Genomic DNA, 14,625 nt, shown 5'->3' on the forward strand with positions numbered 1-14,625 from the left:
TACTTTACTCTCACATATTGTCAAGAATTGCCATTTGTTTTGGGCTTGTCTGCTGCTAGATTCATCTGATGCTGATGATTTTTACAGATAGATGCCAACTGGTCTGCTTCCAGTCATGCTTTCCAAGCTGCCCCACATTTGATAAGCTTATGGCATAGCTCCCTGCACTTGTGTCAGGTCAAGGAAAGTCTTGGTTTCCTTAGTGGCCACCTGTATAAATTATTCCTAGGCCATTGATTATCCTGGTCAGTCTTCGGTAAATCTGTAAGATACAAAGGAAGGCAAGGACCAGTAGTACTTGTCTAGGATTGCACGCAAAAAGTTAATGAAATAGGTCTGTATTTTACTGTTTCTTTTGCTTCTCATTCTATGTGCTTTTTGATGACATTGACCTCAGTATGAGAGAGCTTGGAATTCTGGTAGATGGAAACCCTGAGCAGCAATGATAAGCAAAGAGTTTGGGGTTTAACCTATTGTTCATTACCTACGTTGTCCTGTTTTCCCTCTAAAACATGGACATAACACTTTACTTTTTTTCACCCAGTTCCCTTTGGAACTTTTCATGAGGCTTGATTCTAACAGAATGCATGAACTCCACAATCAAAAGCTCAATGTATTTGTAATACAAAGACAAAATGCCAAGCTAAGGTGTTTTCATTTTACTGGGTTCAGTCCAGTGGCACAGATAATCTCACTGCTCACTAGGAAGGATGTATGTCTGGGTTTGGTATAAGCACTGCTGCACAGCTGATGGAAACTGAAAATTATTTGGGGATACTATAAACCCCTTACTGTAGTTCCAACAGAAAGCTGAGGGAAGTAGGCACACAGGAATAGAAGCTGCTAGTCCTTCAAGGAATTTGCTCTACTCCTAGAACTGGTCATGGTTACTTTAGCCTTATGCTGCATACATGACACTGAGAAAGTATTCATGTTCTTTTCTTGAGGCATATTGTTGGTAGCGTGGCATGTTCACTCCTGGCTTCAAGAGATGGCCTTGGCATTTTTAGATCTGTGTAGTACTGGACCCTGCTAGTATCTGCTCCTCATTTTAGACATTCATTCTACCTGGGAATTAAGTAATGGCAAATGTTCCATGGGCCACTGAAGAGTATGTGGGGACAGATTTGTCACTGCCTTGAGGCTTCCTCGATAGCTGCGTGCAGTTAAATTAGTCACAGCCACACAAAGGGAGTGGGTTAAATGGCCATCAGTGTACTTATTCTTGCTTATTATCACAGGGTTCTGATGAATCTGAAGATGGACACTAGAAAGTTTCCAGTACTTCTCAGTGAGGCAACACCTTTGCTGCTGGTCCCTGCCCTGACAGAACTAAGCTCTTCAGGAGACAGTTGTAGCTTGTCCTCTCTCTTCTGCTGCAATGATCTGACCAGCAAAACACTTGTTTTTCTTTAGTCAACAGAAGAGCAGTTACACAGCAGTAAAAGAAACTCAAGTTTCTAGCCTGTCATGGCAATTTTTATTTTCTTAGCAAATAGGTTCTATGTAAAGCAAAGTCCAAACTCGCAAAAAAAAAAACACAAGAGGCTGGAAGATTTTTGGAATCCACAAAACTGCATACAACAGAGGTCGTGCTTTGTAGTGTTCTCTCTACAGATAGCAGATGCAGTTGGAGCAGTGCCCTTGTGGGACAGGTATCGGGTTAGGGGAAGGGGTGAAGCTGGCCCATGTGCTTCCTGAGCAGCTGATGGCAGCAGGCCTGCTGCTGTGGGTAGCTGTGAGGCAGCAACACTCTGCTGGAAAAGGCACACACTGTAAATAGGGCTGCAGCTCTGCTGCAGAATAGAAGCACTTTTATTCCCCAGTAACTGACACCACCCAAATTCTTCTCCTTATACCTTCGCTGAAGTCTCTGCAGCTGAAAAAGATCTATTGTCTCTAAAACAAACGCACAGTCTCTGGCTTCTAACTTGTTTTGAATTTTTTACTATTATACGGCTGCTGTGATCATCTAGTCTGACTTCCTGCCTACCACAGTCTATAAACATCCTGTAAATAGCTTCAAGTCTGATAGCTGTGATTAAATTGGAATGTTGTTAGAAAATTCCTATGAAGTAGCAAATATGTCAAGATAAGCTGCACACTACAACCTTAAATGGGTATTGCTACTGCAGATTGACAACCTGACCACAGGCTCAATGCCTGGAAGCAGATCACCTTCCATATAGTACATTTTCTAACTGCATCTAGAATGATATCCTGGAACTGATCTTTCCAGTTTGGCATGTTCAGGAGGAAAAAAACCCAGAGAATACCTGTTACAGGCACCTTCCTGTCCATAGCACTGCACTACAACTGTGTGATGTCAATTCCTGATACATTTTTCAGAGCTGTTTCTTTAGAAGAGTTGCTGTAAGAAATCCAGTTTGATGGGAATTGCTTTGCTGTTTCTAGGGCACCTGTTATTCAAACAACTTGCAAAAGTCGAAAGTAGCTCAGAGATAGGTCATTTCCTTTATTAACTACAAAGAAAATCAGTTGGGAAAGGATATCCATGAAGTGTGTATCCTAACTGTGAACCTTAATTACACAATTGTCCTTCCTCTCTGCAGGCAGTGCTGATTCACATTGTTCTACTGGGCTGGAAGAGCCTAAAGCATGTACAGGAGTTTTGAGTCATGTGCAAGAGTTCAAGAGCAAGAATTTGTGATTAACAGATGCCTCATTAAAACACCAGCATAGGCTGCAGCAGCACTGACTTTTTTTTTTCTTTTACCAGGGAAAACAGCATCCCTTGGCATCCTTTGAGTCAAAACACAAGCAAACAGTATCTAGGGAGCAGTACAGGAGAGTGAAAATCTATGATTGGCTTTTATGAAGCTGCCCAACTTTTGTGCTTGTTAAATATGACAGTTGCCAAACAAAATAATTCCTGTGTCTCCTTTATCAGACTTTGGATGTGCTAGGAGACATTCACAGTCTTAAGTGCAGCCACTCTACAGATAAAGGCAGTATTTATATACTCTTGATGATACTATAAACCAAACATACAAATCTCCTACTAGTTTATTAGTTTTTAGCAGTTCATAAATATAAAACCTCATTAAGAGCTCCTGAATCATAATTAAGTGACGTCCTCCAAAGAGTTTTCAGTGTGTTACACTGAAATTACTGAACTAAGACTCTCAAGCAGCACATTGTCTTATCTCATAAAGATCTTTTGATGTTGAATGGATTGTCTTGTGTTGACAACTAAAAGATAGTGTATGTTTTGACCTTCTGTCCAATAATACAACAAACAGGAGAATCTAAATTTCTATAAACTTTGTCAGGATTTCTATTTATGACAAAGACTGCTTTTCATAAATCCCAAAGACACAGGTTTATTAAACTTCTTTTATCACTACTAAATGATAAGAGAATGTACATTCTGCTGCAACTGAGACTTGTGTTACAAGAGCAGAGCAAAGATACAGATAAAGGACTGATATAACTATGATTGATAATAAGGGAAGTAAATGCATCCAGGCTCAAAGATTACTTTTCAGAATGCCTGTGAGCTACCTTCCCCCATCTTACACTACATATTCCACTTCTATCATGAATTTATACACCAGGTATTGCAAATTGCTTAAAACAACAGTATACAGTCCCAAGCCATGGAGGATCTGAAGATGGTGTCTCTTTTAATCTTCCAAAAAAGGGATAGTCCTTGTGATTTTTGCATCTAGAAACTAAAACTGTGAACTACAGTAAAAACACGTCTGTCTGCTTAGTGTACGCAGGGCAGTAGAAGTGAATGCTTGGTAACCTTCACATGTATCAGTGACCTCGTTCTCAAAGGATAAAGTATCTTTTGCTTAGCTGAAATTGCCAGACTTCCCTGAGGTACTAAACAGCTCTCTTGTGAACTCCCAAGCCTGCAGTATGCTGTTAGGTAAGTGGGTAACCCAGGAAAACAGAATAAATTGCACATCTTGGTAAGTCTGTATCTAACCATTCTGTTATCTGGACACTGCTTTAATAACATTGGCATGAGTACATAGGCACAGCTCTTCACTTCAAAAACGCTTACAACTCTCATTCTTAAAATGGAGTTTATTTACACTGGCTATCCCTTATGTAAAGGAGCCAAAGAAAACAGAACAAAAAGTATTGCCACTTATTTATTTTGGAATTTCCAGCTGATTTTGATTTTCAGATAGCAGTTTGGTATGCATCCAGTACAAAATGCCTTAACACACAGTGTGCCTGCAGAAATTCCAGTGTTACCAACCTGTACAGGATGGGCAATGCTCTAATAAACCCAGCTGCTGGATTCCAGCAGATGTGGATGTGAGGAGGTAAAGGTTCCCTCTCTTTTTATTTTCCAGTGGGGCTATCAAATACTATCTGTTTAGAGGATATCCAATGATAATCCAATCTTGCTAAAGCCTGGAGGAGGAGGAGATACTTGCTTAATGCACAGATATGGTATCTTGAAAGCAAGGACAATTTCCATCTCCTCTTTGGTCAATTCAAAGTCAAACACCTGAAAAAAGCTCCCAAACAGTTGGGTTACTTCAGTTTGCAAAGAGACAAGTAAGATCATTTGCAGAAAAAATACCCAAAACAGGTTGAAACCCTAGGAAGTGTGCAGTAGGCACATTTGTGGAGAGCAATGAATAAATGTCATAAAGTTACAGTGCTGGTGGGGTCTAATTGCATCATCTCACTATGTTCTAAGACTTGGCTTCTTTTAAAGTAATTTTTTTGCATTCATAGGGAAGTAACCTACTTGGTTAGGTTACTGACAGACAAAAGGTTTTGCCAGTTCTGACTGTGAAGGGGATACTTTGTGCCACTGGCAGAGTGGGTTTTTTTCACGTATGGAGTTTTAACACCATTAATATTTCTGTAAGGTACCTTTTACCTTAAAATTTTCTTCAATATGCTTATGTTGACAGCTTTGGGAATTATATGCATGTTTCTTTGAATCTGAAGCCGGGATAAGCATGTGTCAGAACAGATAGGGGCAGATAGAAACAGAGAAGTGCTGCCTGTGTTCTGAAAGCCAAAAACCATATGTGCCTGCGTGGCTACATGGAACAGCTCTACTGGTAGTCAGAGATGGCTCACACAGGAGAGGCACTATAATAAACCCTTCCTAATTATTACATGAGCTCGTTAAATCCTTATCAGTCTCTGAAGCTGCGGTGACAACATGGGAGTGCACTGAGTTCAGGACTGGCAGGGATGTTGTGCAAAGAAGTGGCCAGTGCACCCATTAAAGCCCTCAGAGCCATTGGTAATCTTCTGTTCATCCTTAAAATTAATGCAGAGAGAATATTTTTTAAAGCATTAAAATGTGTATGAGACACAGCTGGAGCTCAGCTTTCCATGATGCCTGTGTAAATAGTTACTTTAGCCCAAGTGGGAAAACTACATGTCACCAGGGAAAATACTGTGACCAGCCTGAGCTGGGGTTTTATTGTACTTGAGTGTGATTTCCTTGGTTTGAGGATCATCAAAAAGGGAAATATGTTCAGGTTTGGACTTGTGGAAATAAAAAGCAGACTTCAGCAGTCAGATGCCCACTGTCTTCTCCCTCAAGCACTATAGCATAAGAATATTATTGAAATGATAAAAAAACATCATCTTGCACACTTTAATTTACCATCTTTTTGTTCCTTCAGTCCCTGCCTTCATTCTTTTCCTTTTATAACTAGTGCACACATGAGAAAATATTTGTAGTTCCTAATAAAACAGGTCATTTTAGTCCAGCCTGGGAATTTCTTTGATCTTGATCCCCAAAATTTCATCTTGTCCTTCACAAGTTCAGCTGCTCTGCTAAACACCCTGTCCCAGGTTAGAGAAAGCCATGAAGACTGGAGTAAAAGCAAAATTTCTTCAGGTTGTCTATTGAAAATCCCTTTATCTCAGCAGGACTGCAAAGGTATTATTTTTATAAGCATCTGCTGTTTTGGTTTTTTGATGGTTTTGTTGTGGGTTTTTTCTAGTTCAGAAGTTCTCTTATATGTTTAATAAGCCCACCCAAGCTCAATTAAGAATTCTCTTCACTGCTTTCATCAACCAGTTGATCCTTCTAAATATGAAACTCCAGTAACAGCAGTTAGTGACAGAATATCACAGTAAGTGTGAGAGAAGTTTCTGTGTGTGAGGTGTTTAATTGAGTAGTAAATCTTTTTCTAATTACATTAGTTTTACTCTGTGAGGCTTCATCCACATCCTAAGAATGGTTTAGTGCATTGACTCCAATCTACCTCTGAGAAAGAAATCTCACAAAACATTCACAACCATGGCCAGTGGGAGGCTCCAAGGGGACAATATGCAGGGTCAGAAATCCCTTTGGATTGGCAAAACTTGAAATCAGCTCTTCCTGAGGAAGATGGGTGACTTTCAATCTACAAAAAAAAAAATAAATAAAAAAAATAAAGTTTAAGTTTCACCTCTCAGAAGCAGAAGGTACTTTAAGGTTTAGCATCACTATAGTGACCTACTAAGCCCCGCATCAGCTTTGAAAAGGTGGTTCTTTTTGCTGCTATGGGGTTTTTAAGGGAGTTAGCCAGGGTTTCGGATCAGTTCCCCTTCTTCCCAGCACTGCCTCCAACAAGGCCCAATCTTTAAACGTTAGTTTCTGTTTCTAGCTGCCCACCTCATTTTTCGTGACCTCTCACAGGCCCTGTATCAATGGGCTCCAAGGTCCAGTTGTGCACATCCACTGAAGCACCCAGCCCTCATGTCATCCCATGCCTGGACCTGTCTATTCACGCAGCCTTTTTCCTTAGGAGCTGTTCTCCATTGCAGAGCTCAGTGCTTGCAGCCAGAAGAAAGGCAAAGATTGCACTGTCACCCCAGAGTTGCCACAGGCTTGTGTGACTGTGGCTTCCTGCACAAGGACAGGTACAAAATGTTCTGTGCTTCTCGTTGCTTTACGATTTAGCCAAATACAGGTATATTCCCACACAGGTATGGAAAAGCACAGCCTTAACAGAGAAGGTATTTTTTTACTGCCAGAGTTGTTCTGTCAACAGTGCAGCACCCCAGACAGGTATGATGTCAGTACTGAGGAGTTGGAGAACAATTTACCTGATTATTTCAGGTTTGTGTCTTAGGCCTGGTTTTCTCAGGAGCCAGTCTGTCTGTTTGCAGTTGAAGTTGGAGACTTCAATAGCCTTCACTGTTTCCACATCCACCAGCTCTTCCTTAGCCTAGAAACACTACAGAATCAGACTACCTACTTTTTTTTTTTTTTTTAATGCAAAAAAAAATACCTGCACAAAGACTTCAGTGGTAAAAATTATCATGACTGGGGTCCTCTTGTGCTGTGCCATTAGTGCAGTACATGAACAGTGGGGCTCTGGTCAGACTCAAGCTCTCACATCTTGTGTCATCATACAGGTAAACAGCAGCATTATTTAAGATGAACAACTACTAATATTTCAGTAGAATATGACTATTTTGAAATATTATCCCCAGGCAGACCTTCTTCTTATAGATAAAAGAGATTATTTTAGGATAATTCCTCAGCTAACAAAATAATAATCCCATAATTAAAAGCTCATCATTTGGAACAATGCAGCTTGACAAGGAGCTGTTCTGGGATAGCTAGGGCGGGATGGATACCTGATCATCAACACTCATTAATTTCCCAAGGGAGATGTACCATTCAGCAGTGGCATTATAGTATAAGCAGAGCTGTGTTCCACCACCACTGCCTATTTTCTTTCACACTAATGAACAATAAAACAGCCAGACAGCCCTAATTAGACTGGCACCTCCAGCAGAACAGAAACGGGAGAAAATAATCTACTACCAGCCTTCAAGGGCAGAAAATATCCCTCTTCCAAAGCAGAAATCATTTTTATTTGAAGTTTCTGTCATAAGTAAGAGCCTGAAATGCCCAGTTTTCTCCTTCAGTTGAACAATAAAAATGTACCTTACTTCTCATCTGACAGAAGGAAAAAGCATCACTGAATTCTTCTGACTCTGGTCGATGGCAAGTTGAATATGAGTCAGCAGTGCCCTGGCAGCCAGGAGGGCCAACCATGTGCTGGGGGCATCAGGCAAAGCATCGCCAGCCAGTTGAGGGAGGGGATTGTCCCCTTCTGCTCTGCACTGGTGTGACCTCACCTTGAATACTGTGTGCAGAAAGATATTAAGCTATTAGGGAACATCCAAAGGAGGGCAACAAAGATGGTGAAGGACCTTGAGGGGAAGCCGTATGAGGAGCATCTGAGGGCACTTGGTGTGTTCAGCTGGAGAAGAGGAGACTGAAGGGAGACCTCCTTGCAGTTACAACTTCCTTGTGAGAGGAACAGAATGGGCAGTGACAGGACCTCAGAGAATGACCTGAAGTTGTGTCAGGGGAGGTTTAGGTTAGACATTAGAAAAAGGTTCTTCACCCAGAGGGTGGATACTGGTGGGGCACTGGAACAGGCTCCCCACAGAAGTGGTCACAGCACCAAGCCTGACAGGTTCAAGAAGAGTTTGGACAATACTGTTGGGCACATGGTATGTGACTCTTGGGGATGGTCCTGTGCAGGGCCAGGAGTTGGACTCAATGATCCTTGTGGGTCCCTTCCAGCTCAGCATGTGCTGTGATTCTTCTTTTGACCAGTCCTCAGATTAGCTCAGATGGTTAGAGCCTGGTGCTAATAATGCCAAGGTTGAGGGTTTGACCTCTATATAGGCCATTCATTTAAGAGTTAAACTCAGTGATCCTTGTGGGTCCCTTCTAATGCAGAATATCCTGTGATTCTGTACCTGGCTGTGCTAGCACATGGTGAGGGTGGAGGGGAAAGGAAGCTCAAACCATCAACCAAGCAGGAATTTGAGCTTGCACCCAAGCCCTGCCCCCCACGCAGCCTGTGCTTGTGCCTTTGTTGCACAGAGAGCTTTAGCAAAGGACTTTGGCCAAGTTCCACTGCTTTCTAGAGCAGGAAATTTGGGTTCTCTGGGCACATTGGCACAGGCGTGTTGGCTTTCCTGGGGCCTGGACAGCTCAGGTGCAACTAGAGATGAGCATGACTACAACTAAAGCCACCAAAAAATGCTCAGAGAGTGGAATGGGGACTGAAGTGACAGCACGTCAGCTCAAGGCACTGCAGGGTACACACACTGTCAAAGATTTCCTCTTGCCATGCCCAGCCAGCCAGTTTAGTAAGCAGTAGACATAAAAATACGTAAATTTTGGCAAGGTGGCACAAAAAAGGAAGCTAAGAGAAATCAGCAGTCTGAAATACTTTATATTGGAAATTCTCTCAGAACAGTTCCCAAAGTGGAAAGTTTAAAGTTTTCAGGCTGTTATTGCAAACTAGCAAGAATTTTTCAGCCTGTCAGTGAATGTACCTCCCACATATCCAGAAAATCTGTATTGCTGGGAATGATCATGCCATTTCCATCTGCAGGAAATGGCTCCTCTCCTGCCTCTCATCACAAAAGAAAAGTGAGTTTAAGATAGGCAGAATTGTAAGTAGTTAAGGAAATCACTTAGAAATTGAGCGAGCGAGTGGAGCTTGAGACACGCTGGATATCCTGATTCATGTTTGTGTTGGGGTGAGATGTGGCCAAAACCCTTAATCTGTACCAACAGAGTAATCTTCAAGAAAATCTGCCTTTTGAGAATCTGTCCTGCAGGCAGAGGAAGGGCAGACAGTTTTGTGTGCCTCAGTCAGGCTGGGGGAAGGCCAGAGATATGACACAATAGGGAAACAAGGATTTATTTAAGCTGGGGGCACAGAGAGAAGAGAAAAATAGGAACTAAATAATTCACAACTGTTTGATCTGGATAAGCAAATGACAGCTGAACCCCACATTTTAAGATGAATGTGATCTGGATGGTAATTTGATGCATGACATGGAAATGGTGAACAGGGTAAAATAAGGTGATTTTTGTACTACAAGGCCTAGTTTAAGCACCTTTCTTCCTGGTCACTCAGTGCAGAGGTTTATCATTATGTCCCATTGTGTCCTAATGAGGTTTAATGACACTCCTCATTAGAAAGGACTAAAGGCACATCTGGTCCCAAAGGCAAAAGGGGCAGAGCTCTGACAGATGGCTCCCAGGAATTAAAGTCACAATACCTTGGATCCCATGGGCCAGTGCATCAGGTAGAGATCCAAATAATCCAGCTGGAGGGCAGCAAGTGTTTTCTGGCATGCCTCCTTCACCAAGGATCTCTTATGGAAGGTGAACAACAGCTGTGGGGGTAATGCAAATCCTGGGAACTGCTCTCCTGCCCTCACTGTGGATGAGCATCCCTGGCAGGGAAACATGCAGCACAGGCACAGAGAGAGTATGGCAAAGCTTCTCATCTTGAGGGAGTGCCACTTTTGTGCACCTTATTTTATTTCAGTACTGTCAACTAAATAAAATGAGAATGGGATACTCTAACATTCCAACAATTATTGCAACAATTAAAACAAAGAAAAAAAAGTGAACCTGGTGAAAATCAATCTACCAGGTTCCAGCAGATAGAAGTTACTTTATTTTTCTTACCATTGTTGTTGGGGGGAAAAAACAAAACAAAGCATAACATACAGGAGTTAACAGGCTGAGGCCAACAGCACAGCAGGAGTGACCACGAATACAATAGCTCTGTTTCCTATCTTGGAGGCAACCTAGAGCACGGCCTCAGTTCCTGTCTCCATGGCTGACAATGGACATGGACTATAAAAAAAAAAATCACTCTCAAATCAAGCCTTTTGTTTTTCAAGGGCTGACCTATTCCATCCCCCCCAACCACAAATTGCTTTGCCGTGAGAGAGAGGAGTTAATTCCCAGAGCATCTTCATCCCCTGACACTTTGCAGGCTGGGACCTTGTGTCTCGTTCTGAGAGCTGGCTTCATGTGAGACATGTTATCCAAGGACATACCTTACCGACAATAAAGAGGCCTTCTTGCCTCACAACCCCCTCCTCAGTTTTTTCTCACAGTGCATCTCCGCTCTGACTCCCATTCCGGTACACGCAGGCACAATCCGAGTGGCAGTACCCAGCATCGATGGCAAACTCCACTGCAACTCTCACTGTTCCTTGGAGAGACTGAAACCAGAAGAGAAGTCAGTAATTTGGTAAATATCAGATTAAGAAGTTTGCTCTTCTCCAAATCTGGAGACTTTAAACCCTCAGCTGATGAGGTGTTCCAGTCTGGACCTTGCTTTCATTAGTTTTCTGAAATAAGATGGTGAAGGGAGTCACTGACAAGTTGCCTGAGCTGATCTGCCCTTTTCTAAGGATTGAGCGTTCACTTTCAGACTCTAGGCTATCTTGAAATAAGTTCTTATTTTCCCCGAAATTAATGGCAATTTGAGTGGTGACATGAGGAAACGAATCACCTCTGGAACGTGTGCTGGCCCTGCACACAAACAATCCCTCTCTTGTTGGCACAGGACAGGGAGGTGAGAGGATGCAAAACACTACAGACAGTGCCACCTCCTGGGTAAAATACACAGCCATGCTACTTAATAACAAAGTAAATCACTTCAGATTCTTGGCTTGGAGACACCAAAGAGTTGTTTGATGGCTGAATCCAGAAAATGGCACTCCAAACAGAACCATGATTCAAAATTATGACCACCTCCTGCATTTAAACTTCATTACAACCCCACCTTTTTTTTTTTATGATTTCACTTCTCCAAGTTTTTCCAATCAAAGGGTGTTTGGTTGGTTCACTTAAATGAACAACAACAAAAAAACCACATAGAAAATGCAGCAATTTTTTCCCCCCAGGGCTGCACACAACCAAATAGCCAGTTTTAAAGTTTTACAAGTCTTCCTTTTTGCAGCCCCTTTCCCCATCCCACCCCTTCCTCCTTGTGAATGCTGCAGCTCCCAGGGTGGCATGGGGAAGCAGGCTAATGGTGGCCAAATCCTAGGCATTATGTAGCTTGGGAAAACTGCCATGCAGGAGTGATCGGCATTGCTTTTGAGTGGAAGAGTTGGTGGAGAGCAAAGGAAACAACATACTCTGTGGTTACATAAAATTCTGTAATACTACACTTGTGTATCCTGGAGCAGCCACTGGGGCATTTTCTGTATTTAGCTACTTTTTGGAAGCCAAACAGCTTAGGGTGTCTCGTCACTTGACACCACGTTACTGTTACTTTATGGCCCTTTCTGAATGCATGCTGTCCTACATTAGATTTTTTTACAGTTCACAACTATAAAACCTCTTCTGCCTAAACTGAAAAACCCAGTTTTATAAGGCTTAGTAGGAACAGCAGCGTATTCCGGGAAATCCAAACTCTTTACACAGAGTGGGTTTGACCCCAGCTTGGATGCTCCTGGGTCCTGCAGAAGGAGCTGGTTTCAGATGTACCTGGTTTCAGAGCCCTGCCCAGAATTTTGCAGGAGTTCATTTTAAAGATATGGGTGATAGGATATGATAGGATATTGTTTATCTAGCCATTAATGGACCTTTTCTTCCCTGTCCTATCTTTACCTGTTTACAGACAAAACCAGCCCCAGGGTAAAAACATGTTTCAATCAGCAGCACCCCATATGCCTAGTGACCCACAGCAGGTCACTTAGTTCAGGCACTTTTACTGTGTGCAGACCCTGCACGCAGAATATGCTCAACCTGAACGCAGAAACCTGTTGGTTTGAAGCTAACACAGATAAAAATCAACAAAACCTAAGAGGCCACGAGGCTGGGCATGAGCACAGTCAGCACCCCCATGGCAGAGCCCCAAAGAGCCCCAGTGGGCATCAGTCAGGTGGACAAGGGTCCACCCTGCTGCTCCCTACAACAGGTCCCTAGAGGTACCAAACTCTTGTCCTCCAGCACCAAATTTCCTTTAGGGTTTTGTACCTTTGCATGTTGAGCAGTTTTTCACTTGTTTCCTCAAGTCATTGCTTGTGTCTGCCTCAACCAGTAGCCTGGCCTCCCTATACCTCAGACCTCCTCATTTCCCCATCCTACAGGCTGGCAGCTGAAGCCAGAGCTGGCCAAGGATTTGGACTGAGGTGGGCAGATCACTGCAGCTTTAGGACAAGCCAAAGGAGAACCCTTTTAATTTTATTTCTGAGGTCAAAAAAGTCAGGCCTGTCTGCCTAAATTCTGCAAGGAAAGCAAGGTTTAACCAGCAGCTGTACTGCTCAGGGCTGCTACGTGGAGATTTCATTCACTTACGTGGGTTTTCTCCTTATCTGTGAGAAAAATGGATTACGTAGAGGAGAGGCATGATGACTGTGACTCTATGAATCGTCCATTTGATGTCCTGGTCACAGAGGCTGCCAACATACCTGTACAGGTGGTCTGCAACCAAGGACAGGAAGAAATTCCCTTCAGCTCAGTGCAGAAAGTGATGTAGATTAACAACAGGCTGCCCTCCCAGCTGTTGTGCCTGTGTCCTTTAGCGGTGTGTAGCCACCGCCCTAATGGGAGGGACTTTCTCGACCTCAGCTCTGCCCCATCACAAAGGCACACACGGAGAGCATTATCCCATTCCCTGCTCTGGCAGTCCCTCACACAGCAAAGCATTTTCATACATAATCAAACTGCATCCCATGGGCTGCCAAATTTTCAGTCATGAGTCTATTTAAGAAAACAGTCAGTAGCACAAAGCACTTCTTAAGCCTTCGTGAAGGTCTTCATTCACATTGTAAGTCCTCATTCAGTTTTTCGCTGCACTTACAACTTTTTTTCTTTAAATCAAGTAGATTTAGCTCAGAAGCATTTCTCTTCCAGTGTTTTTACTTCATATAGATCAGAAATTTTTGTTACCTATAAAGGTCTCTAAAGGGTTGGTGATTCTTGGGCACCTTTCCACAGACAGGTGCAAACAGCGTTGAGCCTCCCAACTTGAAGCTGGTGAAATATGAGGCAGCCACACGGGAGATAGCAGAGTCAGAACTAAACAGCTCTCTTGTAAAAACAAATTGCTCCATAAAATACCTTTGAAAGGTTGTTTGAGGTTTCTGTTTGCACTTGTTAGGCAAGTGCTGCTTTCTGCTCACAGCTTCAAGCCTAAGCTGTGTTAGAGAAGAAACACCATATGGATGTTACTGGCAAAGATGATTTGGGCTTGTCATCACCAAAATGTCCCTGGGAGAGGTATGGCCTGTGTCAAGGCAGGACCAGAAACCTGGCTCTAAGGAGAGGAGACCAGTAAGACAAAAGTGCCCAAAAGGCAGTGATATAGGAAATGCCAGGGCCAGCAAAGGGCCAGCGCTCTCTGGATGCCAGAAAAGCAAAAGTAAAGCTGTCCCCAGGTGAAAAACAGGTAGAAACTGCCACTGAGAGAATCTGCTTATCAGATCTGTTATCTGGTCTCTAGAGGAAGAAGTTCCCTTGACAGTCGTTCAGTGCAGGAGTATCATCACAAGATTTACTGTTGGGGTTTATCAGACACAATAGATTATTGTGATCCACAAAATTATCTGTAAAGGTATTATCAATTAAAATTACTAGTAATGCCAAGTCCTAATAAGTTTTACATTTTCCATTGTAGTTTAGAGTAGTTTACAGTTTTATCAACCCATGTTTTTTAATCTGTGTTAGAATGTGCTTTTTTTGGAGGTATTTTATAAATGTAGATCTCATGTGCAGCTTTTTTGTGTAAATACCAATGAAAACTAGTTGGTAAATGACCCTTGTAAACTAAAATGATACTGGAAGTAAAGTATCAAAAATTATTTTTTTACTTTTACTTTCATGTA

At 42.5% G+C, this 14,625-nt stretch overlaps 1 protein-coding gene across 1 annotated transcript; it reads right to left on the reverse strand.

Moving 5' to 3' along the window:
- Window positions 1-3,567: 3,567 nt before the first annotated feature.
- Window positions 3,568-12,873, reverse strand: LOC114001959 (aldo-keto reductase family 1 member B1-like). Its single transcript, XM_039387054.1, is given in 13 exon segments — window positions 3,568-3,688; window positions 4,415-4,441; window positions 4,443-4,492; window positions 4,874-4,899; window positions 4,902-4,954; window positions 5,414-5,500; window positions 6,262-6,365; window positions 7,051-7,061; window positions 7,064-7,172; window positions 9,313-9,390; window positions 10,048-10,164; window positions 10,840-11,007; window positions 12,859-12,873. Coding segments are annotated over 13 exon segments (966 nt in total).
- Window positions 12,874-14,625: the final 1,752 nt, after the last annotated feature.

This window comes from Pipra filicauda, unplaced genomic scaffold (genome assembly GCF_003945595.2).
Source record: "Pipra filicauda isolate LSUMZ 115617 unplaced genomic scaffold, ASM394559v2 scaffold528_size357041_pilon, whole genome shotgun sequence".
Classification (NCBI taxonomy): domain Eukaryota; kingdom Metazoa; phylum Chordata; class Aves; order Passeriformes; family Pipridae; genus Pipra; species Pipra filicauda.